Source organism: Sarcophilus harrisii, chromosome 6, assembly GCF_902635505.1.
Source record: "Sarcophilus harrisii chromosome 6, mSarHar1.11, whole genome shotgun sequence".
Classification (NCBI taxonomy): domain Eukaryota; kingdom Metazoa; phylum Chordata; class Mammalia; order Dasyuromorphia; family Dasyuridae; genus Sarcophilus; species Sarcophilus harrisii.
The window spans coordinates 148800915-148821974 of NC_045431.1; the positions used below are offsets into that span (position 1 = coordinate 148800915).

At 34.1% G+C, this 21060-nt stretch overlaps 1 protein-coding gene across 8 annotated transcripts in view; it reads left to right on the forward strand.

Moving 5' to 3' along the window:
• FAM13A (family with sequence similarity 13 member A) overlaps positions 1-21060 on the forward strand; it is a 152631-nt gene that overhangs the window by 101446 nt on the left and 30125 nt on the right. For all 8 annotated transcript variants that reach the window (XM_031942266.1, XM_031942265.1, XM_031942259.1 and 5 more), the window contains 4 exons: positions 3599-3746; positions 16251-16464; positions 17028-17166; positions 18972-19053. In XM_031942266.1, the coding sequence (XP_031798126.1) occupies positions 3599-3746; positions 16251-16464; positions 17028-17166; positions 18972-19053 (583 nt within the window). The remainder of the gene's footprint in view (positions 1-3598; positions 3747-16250; positions 16465-17027; positions 17167-18971; positions 19054-21060) is intronic.

Sequence of the window (21060 nt, forward strand, 5' to 3'; positions counted from 1 at the left end):
TCACTTCAAATTTAACACTTTTCCAAAGTCTTTAAATGTTAAACCAAGAAGTTTGTATTTCAGAGTCAACAGAGAACCACTGGAACATCTTGAACAAGAATGTAGCATAGTTCAATCTGTACTTTTAGAATATCACTTTGTCAGTGGATTGGATTTGGAGGATAGTTTATGGTGAAGAGAGATCTAGAGGCATGAAAGCCAATTAGGAACCTATTACAATAAAGCTATTGAGAGACGATAAGGGCCTGAGCTCAGTTGCTGGCCGAATGAGTGGAAAGAAAAGGACAAATAGGAAAGATGTTGGGAAAACAGAATCGACAAGTCTTGATGAGTAATTGGATAAAATGAAGTAGAAATAGTTTAGTTTGAAAAACTGGGTAACTAGAAAAATGATGGTACTTTATACAGTAGTAGGGAAGTTAAGAAAACGGGATAGATTTAGAGAGAAAGATAATGAAGTTCATTTGAGACATGCTGACTTTGAGATGCTGTTCAGGTGGGGATAACCAGCAAGTAGTTGCTAATGCACGATAGGTGCTCAGGAGACAAAAAATGAAGGTTGGTTATAAGGTTCAGAGATACTAATTAGCCTCATGGGGAAAAGTGGAGAGAGAGAGAGAGAGAGAGAGAGAGAGAGAGAGAAGCAGATAAATAACAGTAAGACCAAGAGAGAGTTAATATCATGCTTTGTTATCTTAAAGAACTTTTATGTTTATGTCAAACTATTCTCTTTCAAAAGATCTATTGTTTTAGTTATTTCAGTTTGTTAATACTGTTTTCCTATTTTATGTTCCATACTTGAAAGTAATAAAATTGAATTTCCCTTAAAATAATCTATAATTCATATAGTTATCCATCTCATTGGCATCCTCCAATTGGAACTCTCCAAGTTCCAATTTCAAATTGGACTCATGGAACTATAAAGGACTTCAAAGTTGTCGGATCAATTAACAAGCATTCAGTATTTGCCAAGTGCTGATGTTATCAAAAAACAAAAATGAAAGTCCTGATTTGCAGTCTTTCAAAGAGAGAGGCCATAAACATATATGAGTGTATAAAATAGATAAAAAATGATGAGAGGTAGAGAAGGATAAATAGGAAAGAACTCATTGTAGACACAGGTGGTTTGTGATCTGAGTCTTAAAGGAAGCCAGAGATTTTAAGAGGTAGAGGGAGAAAGAGGTACATTCCTGGCCTGGAGATAAGTTCTGCCATAGAGAAGGAGTATGGAGGACCGAGAGTGAGGAGCAATAAGAATAGAGATATAGGTCAAGCTGGAGCTGTGGGAGAAGGTGGACATGACTTCATTTAGTTCAGTTTCCAATATATTACGACTAATCATAGTTTATGTAGTGATTTGTGGCACTTGAGAAAGAAAACTGTCTTAGGAGGAAATGACCTGGATTCAAATTCTACTTGCTATATTGTGACTTTAAATTGCTAACCTGCTCGAGGCTCATCTATAAAATGATGAGGTTCCACCAGATGGTTTCTAAGATCCCTTCCAGCTATAAAGTTGGGATCCTCTAGTTACAAAACATACATTCTCACATTTAAGCCTAACAATAACACTATGAGCACATCAAGTATTGTTATGCCCATTTTACAGATAAGGAGCCAAAAACTCAGGAAAGTGATGTAGTTTGGCTACAAACAGCTCATCATTGGCATTAGAACCAAGGATTCTGACTTGAAGGACAGTTCACTTTCCAGCATGCCTCAACTGCTTCTCTATGTACAGTTAAAAGTAGATAAAAAGGAAAGAAATGGCAAATAAAGAGCTCCAGGAATTACAGAGACAGCCTTTCCTCATTCAACTTCACTATTTTCTTTAAATTGTTGTGGCTTCACAGTGTCTGCTCCCTCTGACTCCCACAGCATGCAGCATATTCCAAAAACAAATTGAAATTCTTCAGTATTAGTTTGGATAATAGTGTTTTGACTGCAAAAAATTTTTCACATAAACAAGATACTGTACTTTGAAAAAAAAACACAACTGAAATATACTTCTTGTTTTCATTTTAATGAACGTATCCTAATGTAAAAGGTATTTTTCCTTTATTGAGAAAACCCTCATATGTTTTATACATCCTCAAACTAATTATTAATAGTTTTATAAGGTAGGATATTAATTCTGGTTTTCTGCTAATTTTTGAGTTGGTCTAGTGATCATTTTGAAATCATCTCATAGAATAAATAATTTGTACTGTGAATAAGAATATTTTGGGGGAGTTTATTTTTCATTGTACTGAGTGGAAGAGGTCTCTTAAAGCTGCAAAGTAGTTAGTGTCTTCTACTTTTTTTGTTTGACAGTCCCATCTGATTATTTGGGTCTCGGTCCCTGATTCTGTGTCTCTCTCCCTCTACTCTGTATCACTATTCCTCTCTGTATTTCCTTCTCCAGCTCATCCTCAGAGATCTCTCTCCTCTCACACATATATGAACTGGTGACAGTCTAGTTCACTAAAGAAAAATAATACTTCTCGGGAATCATTTCCTAAAAAACGTAATAAGAGCCTTTATTCCACAAGTAATGTTAACGTGAATTAGATTATTTAATATAGTTTGTCAAGAGAAGTCATGTTTTATTATCACGAGTTTTTGTTTTCCAATTTTTTTGGTTTTTTTAGAATTTGATTTGGTTATGATTTTTTTTTTAAAAAAAGAAACTACCTTAAGAAACCTAATGTATTTCAGTTCGTGTACAAATGTTTTTCGTTACGATAAAAGTAATGTAGATGGAATATTCAATGGATAGAGGAAATAAATGGCAATTTCATGTTGCAAAATATAAATCATTAATCACCGGTCTGACAACTCCTTACTTTTATTAGAAGGGGTTAAAGAGAGAGAGAGAAAAAGAGAAAGACAGCCTCTCTGCAGATCTGGCTCTTGACCAGATTGTGCACTGCTTCCAGCTGATACGCCAAACCCCACTACCATTTAAATTTGCGCAACATTGCTTTAACCCAGAGCTCCTCCATAAATAGTCCTGTTCTCCCCCACGCCCAGCTAGAAAACAAGCAAAGGAAATCAGAGAATGGGCAGCCTGCAGTTTCGCCAGCACTAATTGAGCTAAACCAGCCTGGCCTGCGTAAAAGCTTTCTTGTTCACAGCCTAAGATCTTAGCTGTCCCGGACTGTTTACCTTTGGGGCAAGCAAGACGTCTTTGAAAAGAAGCCGTGTTGCTACTGCAGCCTTAGCAACAGTGAAAGCAGTTTCTTTTTTTGTTTGTTTACAATCTAGGGGAGGCATCCTCCTTTAAGAAACTAGCAACTCCCTTCCCTCCTCCCTTCCCCACAATCAATATTCATGACTGTCAGCTGCGTTCAGCTATCAATATGAGCTGCCTTTCGCTTTAGAAGCTTTACGTAGCATTAGGAGGAAGCAAAAGTTCAAGGAAAAGAATATGGGTATATGGTATTCAAGGGGAAGTGACTCTAAGCAGCATCTAGGGGCTCGTCAAGCAAGAATTCTGATTTTTGTGTTTGTCCTCCATGCAACTACTATTTGAAAGCTTTCAACCTAAGAGAAAAGACCTTGTAGGCATCTTTTGGTTTTTCTTGTGCATTACAATTTTGCGTGGGTGTTATTGCAGATCTTCACCATGAAGATTCAGGAACATCCAAGCCTCCCCGAAACTAAACTCCAGAGAAACCAAGACACGGATGTCCAGGAAGATAGCTTTGTCACTGAAATGCCTCAGTTGGACTTGACCACTTTGTGTAATGAGAACAGCTGGGAAGGTACAGTGGTGCAATGTTTTCTTGATTGTTTTTGAAATAGCTTGTGCATACCACTGGGGAGAAAAGATGTGACTGCATAAGAATAACTGCAATTATGTTAAATTACCTAAAATGATAGAAAATCTATTTTGGTCTGAATGTAAAAATGTGTCACTGATGATATTTCCCAGTATAGAATCATCTGCATATTCTGTTTTATTTCTGAAAAATGTTCTTTTGCATGTACCGTATTGCAGCTCAAGATACCGAGGAGGCAGCCTGCATTTATTTATTCCTTTTATAGTAAGGTCTTTTTTTCCTCCCCACATTCCAGTAAACTGTTTCCTCATCCTCATTAGACCCCTCACTCCCAGTACCAAAAAAAAGTTGGGTTTTTTTTTTTGACAAATCAAATTTAAATAAAATTCTAACTCAAACTGAAGAAAAGCAGATCCTAACCCAATATTGTAATTCCCCAATCACCCGCCTTGTGCATCCATGAGAATTCCACATTTTAACAACACTACAAGATAGAGTAAAAAGTATATTTAATGTGGGACTTTCCTGAGGAAGGGACTTCTTCCTTCTTTCAAAAAACATATCCCAGTTCTTTACCCCCATGACTATCATTTGAGAATGTAGGAATCTAAAATTCAATCAAAAAAAGTATTTATCTTCTTTGCTTCAAGGTTTAATGCACAGAATTTTATTTTTCCTTTGAATTTTATAAACAGACTTTTACTCATCAAATACAATTCTGAGTTTGAAATTCTTCATTTCGTTATTAGTGCAATTTTTAAACTTAGATTGCAAGTGATTATTAATGATAACATTAAGAGATTAGAGGTCAGTTAGCTCCTTAATTATGCATAAACTGTTGGGGAATTTGTGTATCACCATATTTCATTGTGTCATTGATATGTATTCCTGTACATGTGCATTTATGTGTAAGACAGACAGAATGAATGAGATTATTCAGGTATGTATTTAATTTATGTATTTATAAGTTAATATTTAATAGGAAAAAGAAGGAAGAAGAGGTTTATTCTAGTGTCATTCAGAAGAATGACCTAGCATATCACTATATGTTACGGCATGAATGACAGGTCACAAATCAAAATTACTTAAAAGTTATATATTTAATAGGAAAAAGAAAGGAGGATTATTCTAGTATCATTCAGAAGAATGATCTAACATAGTGATATGTTATGATATGGATGACAGAGAAGTTAAAAATCAAAATTATTTAAAACAGCACTTTTCAGTTTTGTGATTTCCCCAATTTCCTTCTTCCTTATCCAACTCTTCATGTATATCCTAGAAAATAGAAAAGAAAGAAAGATCCAGGCCAGACAGAAAAGCAGCACCATACACACCCATAACTTCACTGAAGTTGGGAGTGGGAAAGGAAAAAAACAAAACAAAAATACACTTCTTACTCTACCTCTCCTTTTCAGAAATGTAACGCATTCCCTCTTAAACAGTATTCAAATCTGAGGCATGATTTTGTCAACTTCTGATACCTTGAAGATAAAACAAAAACTGCAGGCTTTTTTTTTTTTTTTCCCATTTGTCAACTCAGTATCTGAATTCTCTAATCCAGGTAAAATTGCATTTTGTTTAGAAATAATCAGATATGTTATTTGCCATTTATTTGTCTGAAATGGAAAAAGAAAAAGTCCAGCAGCTGTACCTTTCTTCTGTAAAAGTACTAATATGCCCTAAAAATGAAAACTTTAAAAAAATATTGAATAAGTCTTGTTTTGGAGTTTCAAAATATGATAATCTACCTGTTTCATTAGAATGGGGGGGGGGGAGGAAGGAAGGAAAGTTTTTCTGTGTCATGGGATTTTTTTTGTCTGAGTTCCAAACATCAACCAGTGGTTTAATAATTCACTCTGAAGAGAGGAGGTTGTGTTTTCTTTTCCCACCTCCTAAACTGGATGCAATTTACCTTGCTCTTATCTTAAGCATACACTTGTGCTATCTTCCAACATGAGGAGAATATGAAATTTTATTCAATAAGTTATGGTTATCACCTTATGCAAAGAGTATAAGATGATTGCATCATAGGGGATCATAAGATCACTAATCTAGCTCCAGAGCTAGAAAGACCACAGATTCTACCTAGAATAATTTTGTCACTTGACAGATGAGGAAACTAAAGCTCAAAGTGGTTGACTTTCCCAAATTAACACAACACGGGTAGTAAGAATCAAAGATTCTTGAACCCAGTTCCTCTGACTCCAGAACCATTCTCTCTTTTTTTGCATCCCAATTATTTATATAGTTTTGCTTTTATTTCATTTTTAAAATACTTTTTATATCACCTAAATTTTTTCTTGTATTTATTTCTCCTCTTTGCTCCCCCCCCAAACCATTCTTATAGTAAATAGTTTTTAATAAAGAAAAAAGGAAAAAATTCAGCAAAACCAATTAATACATCAAAAAAATCTGAATGTATGTATTCCACACCTGTAGAAATATTCTTCTCCCAATTTTGTTAAGGAATTAGAGAAAGTATCTTCTTATACCTGTGCTTTTGGACAAATTTGTTCTTCATAATGGTGCAATATTCTTTTAAAAAATTTAGTAGTTCTTCCCATTTTCATTATAATAGTAAGTGCATTTTTTTTTGACTATGATAGTTTACATTGCATAAGCTGATGTAAATCTTTCTTTCCCTGGTCCTCTGTATTCATTACATTCCTTATCTTATAAAGTACAGCAATATTCCATTATATTCATGTGCCACAGTTTGTTTAACCATTCTTAAATCACTTGGCATCTAGTTTGTTTCTAAAAATGTTTTACTACAAAATATGCCAGTACTCTAAATATTCATTATTATTACCAAATAATAATAGCTATCATTTATATTTACAAGGTTCTTTACATATATTATTTCATTTCATCTTCACAACAACCCTTAGAGTTGAGGAAATTGAGGCTTAGGGAGGTCAAGTAATTTTCCAGGCTCATACAATTAGTAAGTACTAGAGGCTGCATTTGAACTCTGGATTTCCTCTTCCAGGTCCAGCACTATACCAGCTAACTGCCTGTTTAGGTATATATGGAGCCTTTTTTTTTTTTTCTTTTCTTTTTTTTGTCTATGACCTCCTTGGGATATATTTCCAGTTGTGTAATTTCTGAGTCAAAGGTTATGAACATATTAGCTGTTTTATTTGCATAAGTCCAAATTGTTTTACAGAATGATTACACACAGCTCTGTAAACAATGCACGTTTACCTGCCTTTTTACAATCCTTCCAACAATGGTTAGTACCATTTTTTTTTATCATATTTGACATATTTTTCTAGGTATGAACTTAAATCTCAAGATTGTTTTGATTTGTATTTCCATTATTATTAGTGATTTCAAGCATTCTTCATATGATTATTAATAGTTTACAACTCTTGACAACTCTTTGTTTATATTCTTTGTCTACTGATCTATTGAGATCATTGTCTTTTGGTCTTATATATTTCTTTAAGTTGTCTATATATCTTAGTTACTAAACTACCCGAGAAATTTAATATGAAGATTTTTTTCTCTTTCAACTTGTTCCCTTTTTATATTGGATGCCTTTTTTTTTTGTTGTTTGTGCAATTGCTTTTCAGTTGTAACTAATTATTCCTGTTGGAGTTTTTGGTTTTTGTCCTCTATTTGGTTAAGAATTAATGTCATCAGCATCTATGGAAAAAAAGATGATTTCTCTTCTAATTTTTTTATCATCTTTACTAATCAGTCATATATCTGTTTTGAATTTGAGGCATATGACATGAGATTTTAGTCTAAGCCTAATATCTTCCAGACTACTTTTTAGTTTTCCTAGAAGTACCTGTTAAAATACTTGGGAAAGAATTCCTTATGTTTTCAGATTTATTAAACATTGAATTATTGTGGTTCTTGTTTCTGATTCTGTTAGCCTTCTTTTCTATTTTTTAACCAATACCTAATAGTTTTGATGACAGCTGTTTCATAAAAGTTTGAGTGCTATTCCCTTTTAATCCTTACCTTTCTTCATTATTTCCCATAAAATATTCTAGATCTTTTGTTTTTCCAAATGAATTTTTTTCAAGGCCTGTAAAATATCCTTTTGGTAGTTTGATAACACATTAAAACTGTAAATCAACTCTGGTGGTATTTCCATCTTGATTATATTGGCCTGGCCCATCTATAAGTATTGAATATTCCTTCAAGTATTAGACTTATTTTTTTAATTTCTTTTAGAAAAATTGTTATTCTAATCTAGTATTAAATTTGCTTTAGTAGATTACTCCTCTCCCCAAATACATGCATTTTGTAATTGTTGGAATTGGATTTGCTTTTTTTTATTATTGCCTCTTTGATTTTATTATTACTCTATAGAAATGCTGTACATTTCCATATATTTTATAAGTCTGGAGCTATTGTCTCATTTAATATCTTTGCTGATTTCCTAAGAAAATCTAAATAGAACATCATATCATCAACAATTTTTTGCCACATCATATAAGACTGTCTCCTGACTCCAGAAATTCTTGGTTGCTGTTCCCATGCCTGGAATTATTTTGACCTCTTCATCTCTATCTCCCAGCTACTCTAGTTTCCTTCAAGTCTCAACTAATATCCCTTCTACATGATCTCTCTTAATCGTCTTTCCTTATCTTCCTTAATCATCTCACTAACTTATTTAACAGGATGATATCAGAGGAGTTTGGGTTATAAAACTGACATGTGACCTTCCCTGAGTTCCTATCAAATGAATTGGTTATTTGAAGCTCATAATGGGTATAACCTACCAAATTCAGTATCAAACCACCATGCTGAGTTCATAATGGGTGGGGGGGGGGCATAAGGCTTTGATGGATGTGGAGTGCTAGAAGTGGCAATGAGGTTAGGGAATGAGATGCTTTGGACAGAGTTATTGAGAGGCAGAGCATACTTGGATGTGCTGAACTGGCTCTGTGTACACTGATATAAGCTACACTGACACGATATGCTTGAGAGATCAAGTGGATAAAGCCAAATTTTATTATCTCTAATTTATCTTATATATAGCTTATTTGTACCTAGTTATTTACTGGTTGCCTTCCCCAATAGATTCTGAGCTCCTTTAAACCTGGGATTTTTTGTTTGTTGTTTTTCTTTGTATCTATAGTGCTTAGCCTAGTTCCTAACAGATAATAGGGACTTAAAAATACTTATTCATTAACTAACTAACTGACTGTAGGGCCTGCTTCAGTAGGATTAATGTAACAATTATTCTAAGTGAAAATTTATACACCAGTAAATATTATAATATTGTAAATGTTAACCTTTGTTTATTCCATTTATTCAAAACACAAATGATTTCAACTTCCTTTATTCTATTCTGACTTGGGTAAAATGAGACCTTAGAAGAGTTATATATAAAGTCAGCTGTGTTCATGACTCTTGTCTATGGAATAGATTCATAAAATAAATGAGAATTCATCATAATTTGCACCAAGAAGGATATTTGTGAAAGTTTGTGCTCATGCCCCCAGTTAGAGAGCAACATTCTTTAACAGTTGACTGAAAAGGGGAGCTCTCAGATCTAGACCTTCAATATGGGTCCTATTGTGCCCTCATACTGCAAACAAAGGGATACCTAGCTATATGAGGAAAAGATGACCATAGGTGTTTATGAGAAATAATATTAACTCTGGCAAGTGTTTTCCTTATCAATGTATATTTAAGAAAATCATAAACATAAGGCAGGGGCAGGGTAAGGTTTGCTATTTTTTCTCATTGAGCTTTATTTCTTTCAGTGATCCTGTTACAGGAATGAATGCCCTTAATATAACATATGGTCATGTATATTTACCAATTTGTCCATTTGGATAGAAAGCATATTTTATGATCTTACAGAAAGGAACTGCAGATATGGCTGACACCAGTTGCTTTGCTTGTGCCACGGCCTTGGGATCATTACCATTTATCCCTTCTCCTTTTTTTAGAGTCTCCCATCTCTCTGCAAGAACAGACCTTTATCCCATCTTATCTTCTTGATCTCTCTTCCCAAATTCCCAAAGAACTACAAATCCCAAGGGTTTTGTGACCAGCCAAGGGTCATAATAACACAAGTATCTAGGATTTGAACTATAATCCTTTGATTCCAAATCTAGAACTCTTGTAGTTGATGGACAAATTGCAGCTCCCCCAGCTGCCCTCATCAGTTTTTTTCCTCTGTTCCTTTTGATCTACTGTTGATATTATCGGGGGAATGAATTTTAAGTGTGAAGAAACATTATTCAGGGGTACAAATTTTAAGTGTGGAAAAAAACATAGCCTACACCTTAATTTTGATGTAACCAGATGCCCAACGAAAACATAAATTCTTTTTTTTATGACAGCTTTTTTTTTTTCAAAATACATGCAAAGATAGTTTTCAACATTCACTCTTTCAAAACCGTGTTCCATATTTTTCTCCTTTCTTTCCCACCTCCCTCCTCTTCTAGAGAGCAAGTAATCCAGGTTAAATGGAAAACATAAATTCTTAATATGAGGTGTTTATGTCCTTAGGAATTGTGATCTAAATAGTAAAACAAATTTGAGCTTCTTGTTTTTACTGAAATAAGACAAAAACTCATTTTGATACTAAAAATCTTTTTATTCTACTTTGAAATAACTTTCCTGGAATACCCTTGTGCTCATTATTACAAGCATATCCGATATAAAACAGGATCTTGCCCTTATCAGAAATCTTAAAAGACTTAATGGTGAATGAATCCCAAAAAGCTCACAGAAGCAATGTAGCACCCAAGAACACTGAATTTGAAGTCAGAAGGCTATAGTTTGATCCTAAATCTACAGTTTACTACCTGTCTAACTTTGGGTAAGTTTATGGGCTTTAATTTCTTCATTATGTAAACTATGAGAGGATTAGATAACCTCAAATCCCTTCTAGTTCTTTATTTTTATTTTTAAATTTATTTTTTAAATTATGGGGTAAGACAAGCAATTCCTTAATATTATATAATAAAAAAGATGGTTACACAATACACAAATCTGCTGTATACAATTTGCTATTCTTTTTAAGTATATGATAAAATTATTATGCAAATTTTCTTTTTCCTTCCCTCTAGTTCTAAATCTATATTCCTACAATCAAAGTTGGATTCTGATTCTTCCATTTATTCTGTGTATAAGACTGGATGTCACAGTCTCCCTCAATTTGGCAGACCAGTACCCAAATGATGTATAACTATCCTTCTTCTTGGATTTCTAAGGATAACCCTGAAGGACTAGATTTCTAGTACTATGATTTATAAGCCTGAGCCAATACAATAAAATTAGTGGACCAGACTAAAGTAACTTTTATAAAGCATATTTATTAATGTGGCATAGTCAAAACAATTGTTAGAAAACATCTTCGCCATCCTCTCCCACAGTCAAGGATATAAACTTCCACAGTTATGCCGATATTAGGAAAAGTGGCTTCAAATTTAGGGTACTGTGGTGGTGATGCCCTTGTATAGAATACATGTGGCAAAGTAGTAATTCACTAGTCCTGACATTCTTTGATGATGTGAGGGATCATATTTCCTAAAGCTTATATCTCTTTCAGGTGAATTAATTTTTTGGTATCTATCTCTGTCCGTATTTATTCTCCACTCTCTGGCGGATTCACTTTCTTACTGATGGAGTCTCTCCATTGACATGACACTTAATTCTCTCCTCCCTTTTAAGCTCCACTATGAATCTTTACTTCTGAAATTGAGTTTTCTAAAGCTATTTCACTACTAAAACATTTCTAGTTGTAGGGTGTGTAAGGTGTTCAGGAAGGACTAGCAGCTCTGGTGTGAGGGCTTTTGCCCATTAGAGAGGGAGGTGGATGTCTATCCCAAAGCCTGAGAAGGCTTCTCCTGGGGCACGGGCAGATGCTGAAATAGCTCTGCGGAACTCTTAGAGCTTGGTCAGACATTGAAGACAACAGGGTCATCCACTGCAATCTGGATCATGGCCAAACCTCTTGACTTTTGTCTTGCTACTGGTTTTGAATGACTCTGGGAGAGTGAGGTCCACAACTTTTGTGCAACTCTGTCTCATTGAAATCCATTGCATTCCATGATGCCATTAGTCCTCTTTAAAAAGAATAAACAACAAACCTCTAGTTATATTAAGCCTCCAAGGGGTGTAGCCTGCCCATTATGTTACCTTATGAGCTATGTTTTTCTTGATCTAATCAAAGAAGTTTGAACCTTGTAAAGAGATCATTGTGTATAGCCTTTCTTGTTTACACATTTAAAATTTCATCATGTCCTCATAATTGATTTATTGAAGTTGGGGTATGGAAAATTCTCCTTAAATAAGAACTAATATTTGGGTCTTTATTAAATTATATCTAGATTTAAAAGAGAAGGAATATACTTACACATTTTTGTGTTTGTGTCCTGATTTACAGTTTTTCAGTGTTATCACGTGCTGCATAGCAGATGGATTTTTCATGCTTGGTCTACAAAGCTGATTAATGATAAAACAGTTGTTCTTGTTTCTTATAACTGAAACACATAACAGTTTAGTAATGTTATTTTTTAAAAGATAGTTTCATTTATGATATCTTTCCAATATGACATGCCTTATGAACAATGTATCCATGTGTCTGAATGGATTTCTGGTTTATCTTATCTCAAACCTATTTATAGCAACAGTAAGCAGCATAAAGTCAAATTTTTGTTTGTAGTAAATGGAATGAGTTTTTGTGAATAAATCTAATTAATGGTAAATAAGTAGTCCCAAGTTAGCCTTAGCAATTTTTTTAGTTATACAAACAGCATATAAACTAGTCTGATCTTTTGCTGAAACTGTTTTCTTGATAGCTTAAGATAATCACATATTTGACATGATAGAATCTGCTCCTTTCCTTCTAACTCCTCTCTTTATGTATCTCCCTCTTTCTTTTGCTGGATTCAACAGCAAACTAAAGGATTTAAGATCCTTAGGCTATGTAAGTGGAAATTTTAAACCAACTGGCATGTCCACATGCCAATACAAACACCCAGCTCTCCTCTGCCAGTGCCCTCTGTCCCTGATAAATTTCTTTCCTCCCTTCCCCCTAGGTTGTTTTGCTCCAGCACTGCCCAGGAATTAAGTAATTACCATATTACTATTTAATCTTTTCTTTCTCCTGATTAGACATTCTCTGTATTGCATTCTCAAAACAAAGTGCTTTATTATTGAATACAAGGATTTTTAGATACATCTATAGAATAACCTTGACCAATTTTGATAGTGCTTTTTTCCTTCTAGCCTTTCTTCTTCCTTCTTTTCTACTTTCTTCAAATGATCTAATATTTTATTGGACGCTTTTATGGCAAATCATTATACTAGGCTCTGGGGTGGGAGGGGGAGACGAATACAAATTCATCCATAATTTACAAACTAGTGATTTAAAATTTTTGTGTCATCCTTGTTTTCAAGAAGGAAACTTAAAAAATACCTCACTCATCAAGAATGAAAAACCAGCTTGCCCAGTTTTGACCTGTTTACACTTTGGTCTGTAATACTTTTGAGCATTATATTACATTGTAGGCCAAAGTCTACAACAGAACTAAGTCTTATATACACCATGCTTTATTAGTCACAGGTTTGTGAGTATTATAGAAAACAAACTATATCCAATAATACTACATTCTATGTTAGTCTTTTCTTATGAAACAGATAGGAGTCTATACTTATCAAACCACTTATTTTTTCCAAACAAGTTATAATAACATATTCTCATTAGGTAAAGCTTTTGTGCAGAATCTGCTAGCGTCAAAGTAGCCCAAAACGCAAGTGTTTCTGGGAATTAAAAAACAATTTGAAATTTAAGGTCAAAAAATAAATAGTCTTTGTGGTCACATTCATAGATGCACATAAAACATTACAGATTTATGAAGTAATTATTGTAAAACCTAGTCTCAGATATTTTAATAGGTTATCAGTCATTAAAACTAGGACATCATATGGTTTCTTTGAAAAGATGGTCCTTGATGATCACTTTTATAGTATGTAGATATGTATATATAAAATTAAAATATGGGTCAAAGAAAAGAATCTATGTTAAGGAAGTTTGAAATTCTCAAGACAAATTATACAAAATTGTCCTTTCTCATAATGAGGCTCTTTGAGATCTTTTTTATTTAACTGGAGGGAGTGGTAGATCTAGGGAAGTCTTATTCAATTTCAGGAAGTCTTCAATCAACTTGATAAAATTATAGGGAATGAGCCTTTCTTTAGAAGCATCTGAAGGGGGAGGGTAGCTTACTTCAAAGACACAAAACACCTAATTGGCTCCCAGAGATTATGACTGTCTCCAAAACAATTGAATATCTAGGATTGAGAAAGATGAATCCTTGTCAAAAGAGTTGCCCCATTTTGTAATCTACAAAGGCAAACTTTAAGACTAGTTTTGTCTCTTTTGGACTTCCTTTTTTCCTTCCCTTGTTCATAAATGTTGGTCAAAGTTTTCTAAATCCTGGGGATAGGAAAGACTACATTCTTACATAATCCTTACCCAATAAGAACTAAAAGTGTCTCTTTTCAAACAGAGACATATGGGATTTGCATGGCCATCAAATAACTAATGAAATGAACATATGATAGAGTGGCTCTGGATTTAGGGGACCTGGGCACAAATTCTGCCTCTAACATTTGCTGCCTGTTTTATTTTGAGCAAGCAGTTTCCTCATCTTTAAAACAAAGTCCCTTCTTTCTATGGTCTTGTGATCCAATGACCCATCTTGGATACAACCCTAATCAGTAGAAACTAATCAGGAGGCCAGAGTCCTCTCAGCAGTTTTGCAATAGGCATACTTACAAACTGAAATTACTTCTCATATGTCCTTAAATAAAAGATCATACCCTGTAATTTCACCAAAACAATAAGACTTTTTAATGAGCATCTCCAAACTCCTTACAAGTAATTTCTGTTTTGTCTTTAGCCTAACTGTAACTTCCTTAAAAATTACAAATTAAAAGTTTATAATTCTAACAGTAGTCCTGGTAGGACTAAGCAAAAACAGACAAAATCAATAAATTAAGAACCTAGAGCTAGAAAATCATCAGGGCTCTTCAAAGAAAATTGACTTTCACAAGATTAAGATCATTACACTTTTGTTTTGTGTGACCCTTAGGACCATATCTTTCTTTCCTACATTTTTTTTTTCCTTTTTGATACATATTCTGTTATCCTAGCAAGTGGAAATATATTTGATTACCTTTTAATGAAAACTGTTTTTATTAAGACTTTTTTTTATTAAGATTTACCTGGAGTCATGATATCTATCATTTATTATTATAATTTATTTTTGTAATGTTTTATTGATATTTTGTTCATTAACCTCTTTGAATCATTGCTTTATAGCAAAACCATCCCTTATAAGAAACCAGAGAAACCTTGTAAGAAATTTGAAATGAGACTTGTAGTGATTTTGCCTCTATGAATTCTCATGCTATGTATGCTCCCATTTAGAGAACAGAACTTTTTAATCATGAGTTTTAGCTTCCAGCCCTTCTACTAAGAAAGATCCCTCTCTCCTGCACTGCTCTAATTACTCCCCCACACTCTCAAGTCATAAACAAAGGACACCCAACAACTTAGTCAAGATCAGTCACAGATGTTTATGAAATTAATATTAAAAGTCTGGTAAATGTCATCTTCCAACAATATTGTAAAAACACACACAATAAAGTAAAAGTAAGGTGGCACAGAATAGAGACTACCCTTTCCTCCTGTCTTGTTTTCCCTCAATATTCCTCCACAGTTATGTTCCTCTCTGCTTGGTCATGCAGAGATTAACTCTAGGAGTTTGGGGTGGGGAGGGAAATGTAGCTATCTTGATCACTGGCTTCCACAGTTGCACTGCTGCTCACATCTTATGCTTACTTTTGCCATTTTTAACTTGTCACTCATGAACTATAGTTGTCCTCTATTCAAAAGGACTAATCTTGTCTTTTAAAAGAGTTCTGCTCTCTAAATGGAAGCATAGCATGAGTTAATTCAAAGGGACAATATCATTGCAAAACCAGAACCTATTGAATGAATTTGCTTTGTTTTTTTATACTTGTAAAGTGTTAGTCATTGTATATATTATTTTTTGATTCTGCTTACTTTATTCTGAATCAGTTCATATGTCATCACAAGCTTCTTTGAATTGTTCATATTAATTACTCATCATAGTATAAAACTGTCCCATTACATTCATATAAACACAATTTATTTAATCATTCCCTCATCTACTTTGTTTCTAATTCTTTGCTATAATAAAAAGGGCTTCTATGAGAATTTTGGATTTGAGATAATGTGGGATAAATTAGTTTGGTTTATGAAATACATTTTTAAAATCTTTTTCTGAAAACAAGGAAAGGTGAGTGAAATCTTAACAGTAAATCAGGTTAGTATTTACTGTATACCATCTCCTAAATTGAATAAGTTGTTTGAATAGGCACTTGTTTTAGGCAGACAAGGTAGGCGTAACTTGGAAAATGAAATACTCTTAAAATAAAATGTAACTCAGTACCCCTGTTTATTTTCAGAGCCCATTCCTACTTTGTCCTCATGGCAGTGTGACAGCATTGATTCAGACGAAGCCCGCCTTTCCCCACAGGCTGGGCGCCTGATTCGCCAGCTTCTAGATGAAGACAGTGATCCTATGCTGTCCCCTCGATTCTATGCTTATGGGCAGAGCCAGCAGTACCTGGATGACACGGAAGTGCCTCCTTCCCCTCCCAATTCACATCCTTTCATGAGGTATACTTTGGTTTACCAATGATCACATGTATCATCTTCCCAGTATTAGGATGGGGATGCAGGTTTTTTCAAATGTAACTTGTTAGTATCAAACATGGAAATCTTCATTTCCTTATATGGAAAAAGTGTTCTCCTATTGTTTCCCTTTCCCTAAATGAATCCCATTACAAGGTCTCTCTCTCACACACCATGAGATTGACCTCCTTTCCCCCATGAGAACATAGGTTTTATTAGAGTCATAATTCTTTAGAACCAGTTTGGAATGTGGCCAACAGTAATCATCATAGCTTGATTTAAAAAACTCTATTCCCGAAAAGGGCATCCAAGCCAAAATGAGAAATAACCATCATGTCCTCTCTGAGACAGGGAAAAAAGTCATGAAAATGGCAATCATCTCCATTTAATAGTAGGAAATATGGTACCTAAGGCCGCACAGTTAATAATTAATTTCATTTCTTTCAAGGGAACAGAGAAAAGTAGAACTTTGAAATGAGTGGCACATGGCATGTACTATCCCTAAATTACGATACCCCAAATGTTACCCTTTTTCATGTTCCTAATAGGAGAAGGAGCTCTTCTTTGGGATCTTATGATGATGACCAAGAAGACTTAACACCTGCACAGCTAACTCGACGGATTCAAAGCCTTAAGAAGAAAATCAGACGGTTCGAAGACAGATTTGAAGAAGAAAGAAAATACAAAGTAAGATTCTACATTCTCTCTTTTCTCTACCTCCAATTCATTGTTGACATCAGTAAGATATAGCAATAACAAAAATGGTAAGATAGAATATCACAATATTAATGGAAATTTGTAGTGAATTCTATAATAGAAAATCGATTTTAAAATGTATAGTATCTAGCTGTTCTTTCAACTGCCACTTAGACTGGGTTGGTTTGGCCCCTCCCTAAAAGGTAGTTGCTACTTTTCCCTTTAGAGTTCTAGAGGTAGTCTTGAAAGATTAGGGATCAGTTTTCATCAGTCATAGTTTATGAGTCCTCCCTAATGTACTTCCCTTCCATAACTCATCAGTTAGACTAAGTAATTTTTAGAAAGCAGTATCTACTAAGGCAGTATTGTAAGAATAAGTCATGTAAAACATCTACCCAAATGTCTGATATATTTATCCATTAATAAATACAGAAACAAGGGAAAATGGATTAAAACTTAGACATGGCTCAATATGTTCTCCTTGGGAATGATGCAGATTTTCTTCTTTACTCCTTAATATGCCTTTACTGATCATATCCAATCTGTAATGAGGTGCTAAAAAACATTGTCCCTTACCATTTCTGTCTCACAGTGACCAATGAAAGTCCAAATTCTTTGATCATCCAGAGTTCACCAAGGCTTCTTCCACCTAAAATGATGTAGAGGCCAAGGTTATTCTTTGCCACTAAGAAATTCCTTCTTTAATAATAAGGTTTTGTGGAACAGCTAATTGGTATAGTGGATACAGCACCAGTCCTGAAGTCAGGGCTGAGTTCTTGAGTTCAAATCTAGTTTCAGACGCTTAACACTTCCTACCTGTGTGACTTGGGCAAGTCCTTTAACCCCAATTGCCTCGGGGGGGGAAATAAATAAGTAACAATAAATAATAAGGTTTTACTAGAGATTTCCACCACTAAGGTCCTAGACACTAACATCTCTAAATTCAAAACAGATTCTTGGTTTTATATAAGCTCCATGGGGTATAGGCAAGTCCCTCTTACCCCATCCTAAACAAATCCTAGTAGACTTCTGACTTACCCATTTGAAATGCCTTGATTAATCAGAAATTTGAAATAAGTTCAATTCGTTTGATGTGTGCTGTCATCTGACAAGGATATCAAAGTGTTTTTTCTTGTAAGTTACTTTAAATGGGATGGGATGATCTGCTTGATTGAGTTAATCAACTCTCATATTTTTATACAATTTACACAATATACAATATATTACACAATATATAATGCATCAGCATTTCCTAGGAAGTTTTCCTGAAAGTATCACAAATGGTGTAATGAGCTACAAGCTTTATTCCTTGTTAATAAGAAGCCAAAACGGAGAAAGTAGTGAAAATATAACTGAATAAAAGATCATATTTGGTTAAAACAATTTGAGATTTATAGAGTATACTCTCAAAAAAATTTTAAATAGATTTTTTAGTAATCATTAGGATAAACACGGGAATGTGACTGTCATGGGATTTTGATCTATATTCTGCTACTCCTTTAAATAGACCAAAACACTTAGAAGCATAAGGCTAAAAATGATTTACAAAGGGAAGATAGTCATATAGAATGAGTAGATAAAAAGGATCATAAAATAATTATGTTAAGGGAAACTAGGTGAATCATAGCTCATTAAGATACCAGAAGAATCTCTTGTCGCCTTAGATTTAGTCACATATAATTTCCTACATTATAAATGTACTTCAGCTTCCTTTTCCTTTTTAAAATGCAGTGGATGAAACAAACAATTTTCTTTCCCCAATCTTGAAATATTAAATCTAGACTTTCTTATTTTAGCCTTCCCATAGTGACAAAGCAGCCAATCCAGAGGTACTGAAATGGACAAATGACCTTGCAAAATTCCGGAAGCAACTGAAAGGTAAAAGTTCAAAACATGTAGCTACCCTTACTGTGAAATCATGCTTTCACTCAATCTTAGGGGGAAAAAATAAAGATGTACCAGAGAATCAGAATACCTGAGAGATATTGCTGACGTTTCTAACATGCATTCTTCTCCCCCATTTTCCTAAGCAAGCTCAGTCACAGGAAAATGTCAGTCTGCTAAGATTGATAAATTCCAAAGATGGCATATCATTTACTTAAATCTTTGTTAGGCACTTCTTTTGGTACCCTATTTCTACGTCTTTTCTTGATTATTCTGGTTTCTCAAAGGTTGTGCTACTGTTATTAAAGCTCTAGAAGGTCCCATCAAATTAGAAAAAATTTAAGTGATGTCTTGGATATTATCTATTTGATATCTAAAGACAAGCATTGTTTAGTCTGAAAGCACTCATTGCTGGGGTGGTCACTGGGGGATTTTTTTTTTTTTTTTTAAGCTACAGCTATATTCAAAGACATTTTGTGTCAATAGAGGGAGTAATCAACAAAATATTGAAATAATAATAAGATATTTAACTCAGGAGCAGCTAGATGGTACAGTGGATAGAGCATTGACCCTGAAATCAGAAGGACCTGAGTTCAAATTCAGCCTCAGATTCATAATACTTTTAGCTGTGTGACCCTGGACAAGTCATTTAATCCCAGTTGCCTCATAAATAAATAAAATGAAGTTCTATTGGGGAAAAAAAAAAAGAAAAAAAGGTTGAGCTAACCAAAGCTACCTCAGAAATTCATGTCAATGCAAATTCCTAAATAATCCAAGAGATTTTTTTCCCTCATTATCAAGAGTTCACATATCTGGGTTATTCAACCTAACCTTTCAACCCAATCCTACAATTAGCTTTTGCCTGAGAAGGAGAAATAGAGTGAAGACAACTGCTACGTGACAAAATTAGTAATTTATGTCTATAAAAATTAGTTTTTTCATTGTCTATCTTTTTTCTCTTTTTCTGCATTTGTGACATTTTTATACCTTAATACGTCATCTATTTTTGTGAAAGTGCTGAGCATAGCTGAGATTACATACTTCTTTCTGTTCCCAATCTGTAATCTCCAGACTTCTGCCATATCTGACTTTCCTAAGATTTTATTCAGGTCTTTTCTTTGCTTTTTTAATTTATTTGTGGTTAGATTTATGTAGTTTTTTTGAGAGGTGTAAATTGAGGCTGCCACTATTAAGGTTTTACTACCTAGTTCTCCTTACAACTAACTCATTTAAATTTTCCTTTAAGAATTCAGATTCTCTGCCATTTAATGCATATATGTTTAATACTGCTATTAATTCATTGAATATGGTACCCTTTCAACAAATGTAATTTCCCTATTTGTCTCTTTAATTTAAATCTCTTATTTGCTATTGTTTTGTTCTGAAATCATAATTAATATCCTTCAGCTGAAGGGATAATAGATTCTACTCCAGGCCTTTATTAAAATTCTGCATGCATCTCTGTTTCAAGTGTGTTTCTTATAAATAAATATTGTTGGATTCTGATTTATAATCCATCCTGACATCCTCTTCTGTTTCATAGATGAATCCAACCCTTTCATATTGATAGTTGATTGTTAATTACATATTTCCCACCTTGTTGTTCTCATACTTTACCTTCTTTCATTTTCTGTCTCCTTTAAAAGTTTACTTTACTTCTAACTATTCTCTTCCTTAATCTACCCTTGTTTTTGTTTTCTCCTTTTCCATTATTCTGTTTGGTGAAATATGTTTCTGTAGTCAACTCTGTATGTGGATGTGTTTGTGTATTCTTCCCCCCTTTGGCCAATTCCAGTGAGTGAAGTGCAAGTATCTCTTGCTTCTCCTCCCCACTCTTTGCTTCACATACTTTTGCTTCTCTCTCCCTCTATGTGAAATCATTTCCGCTCATTTTTTTTTTCCTCATTTCCCCCTTTAAAAAAAAAAAGAGGTTCATTCCTTTTTCCTTCCCTTTCCATTCTTCTTTTAAGATCATTAAAACACAACACAACCATTCCCAGG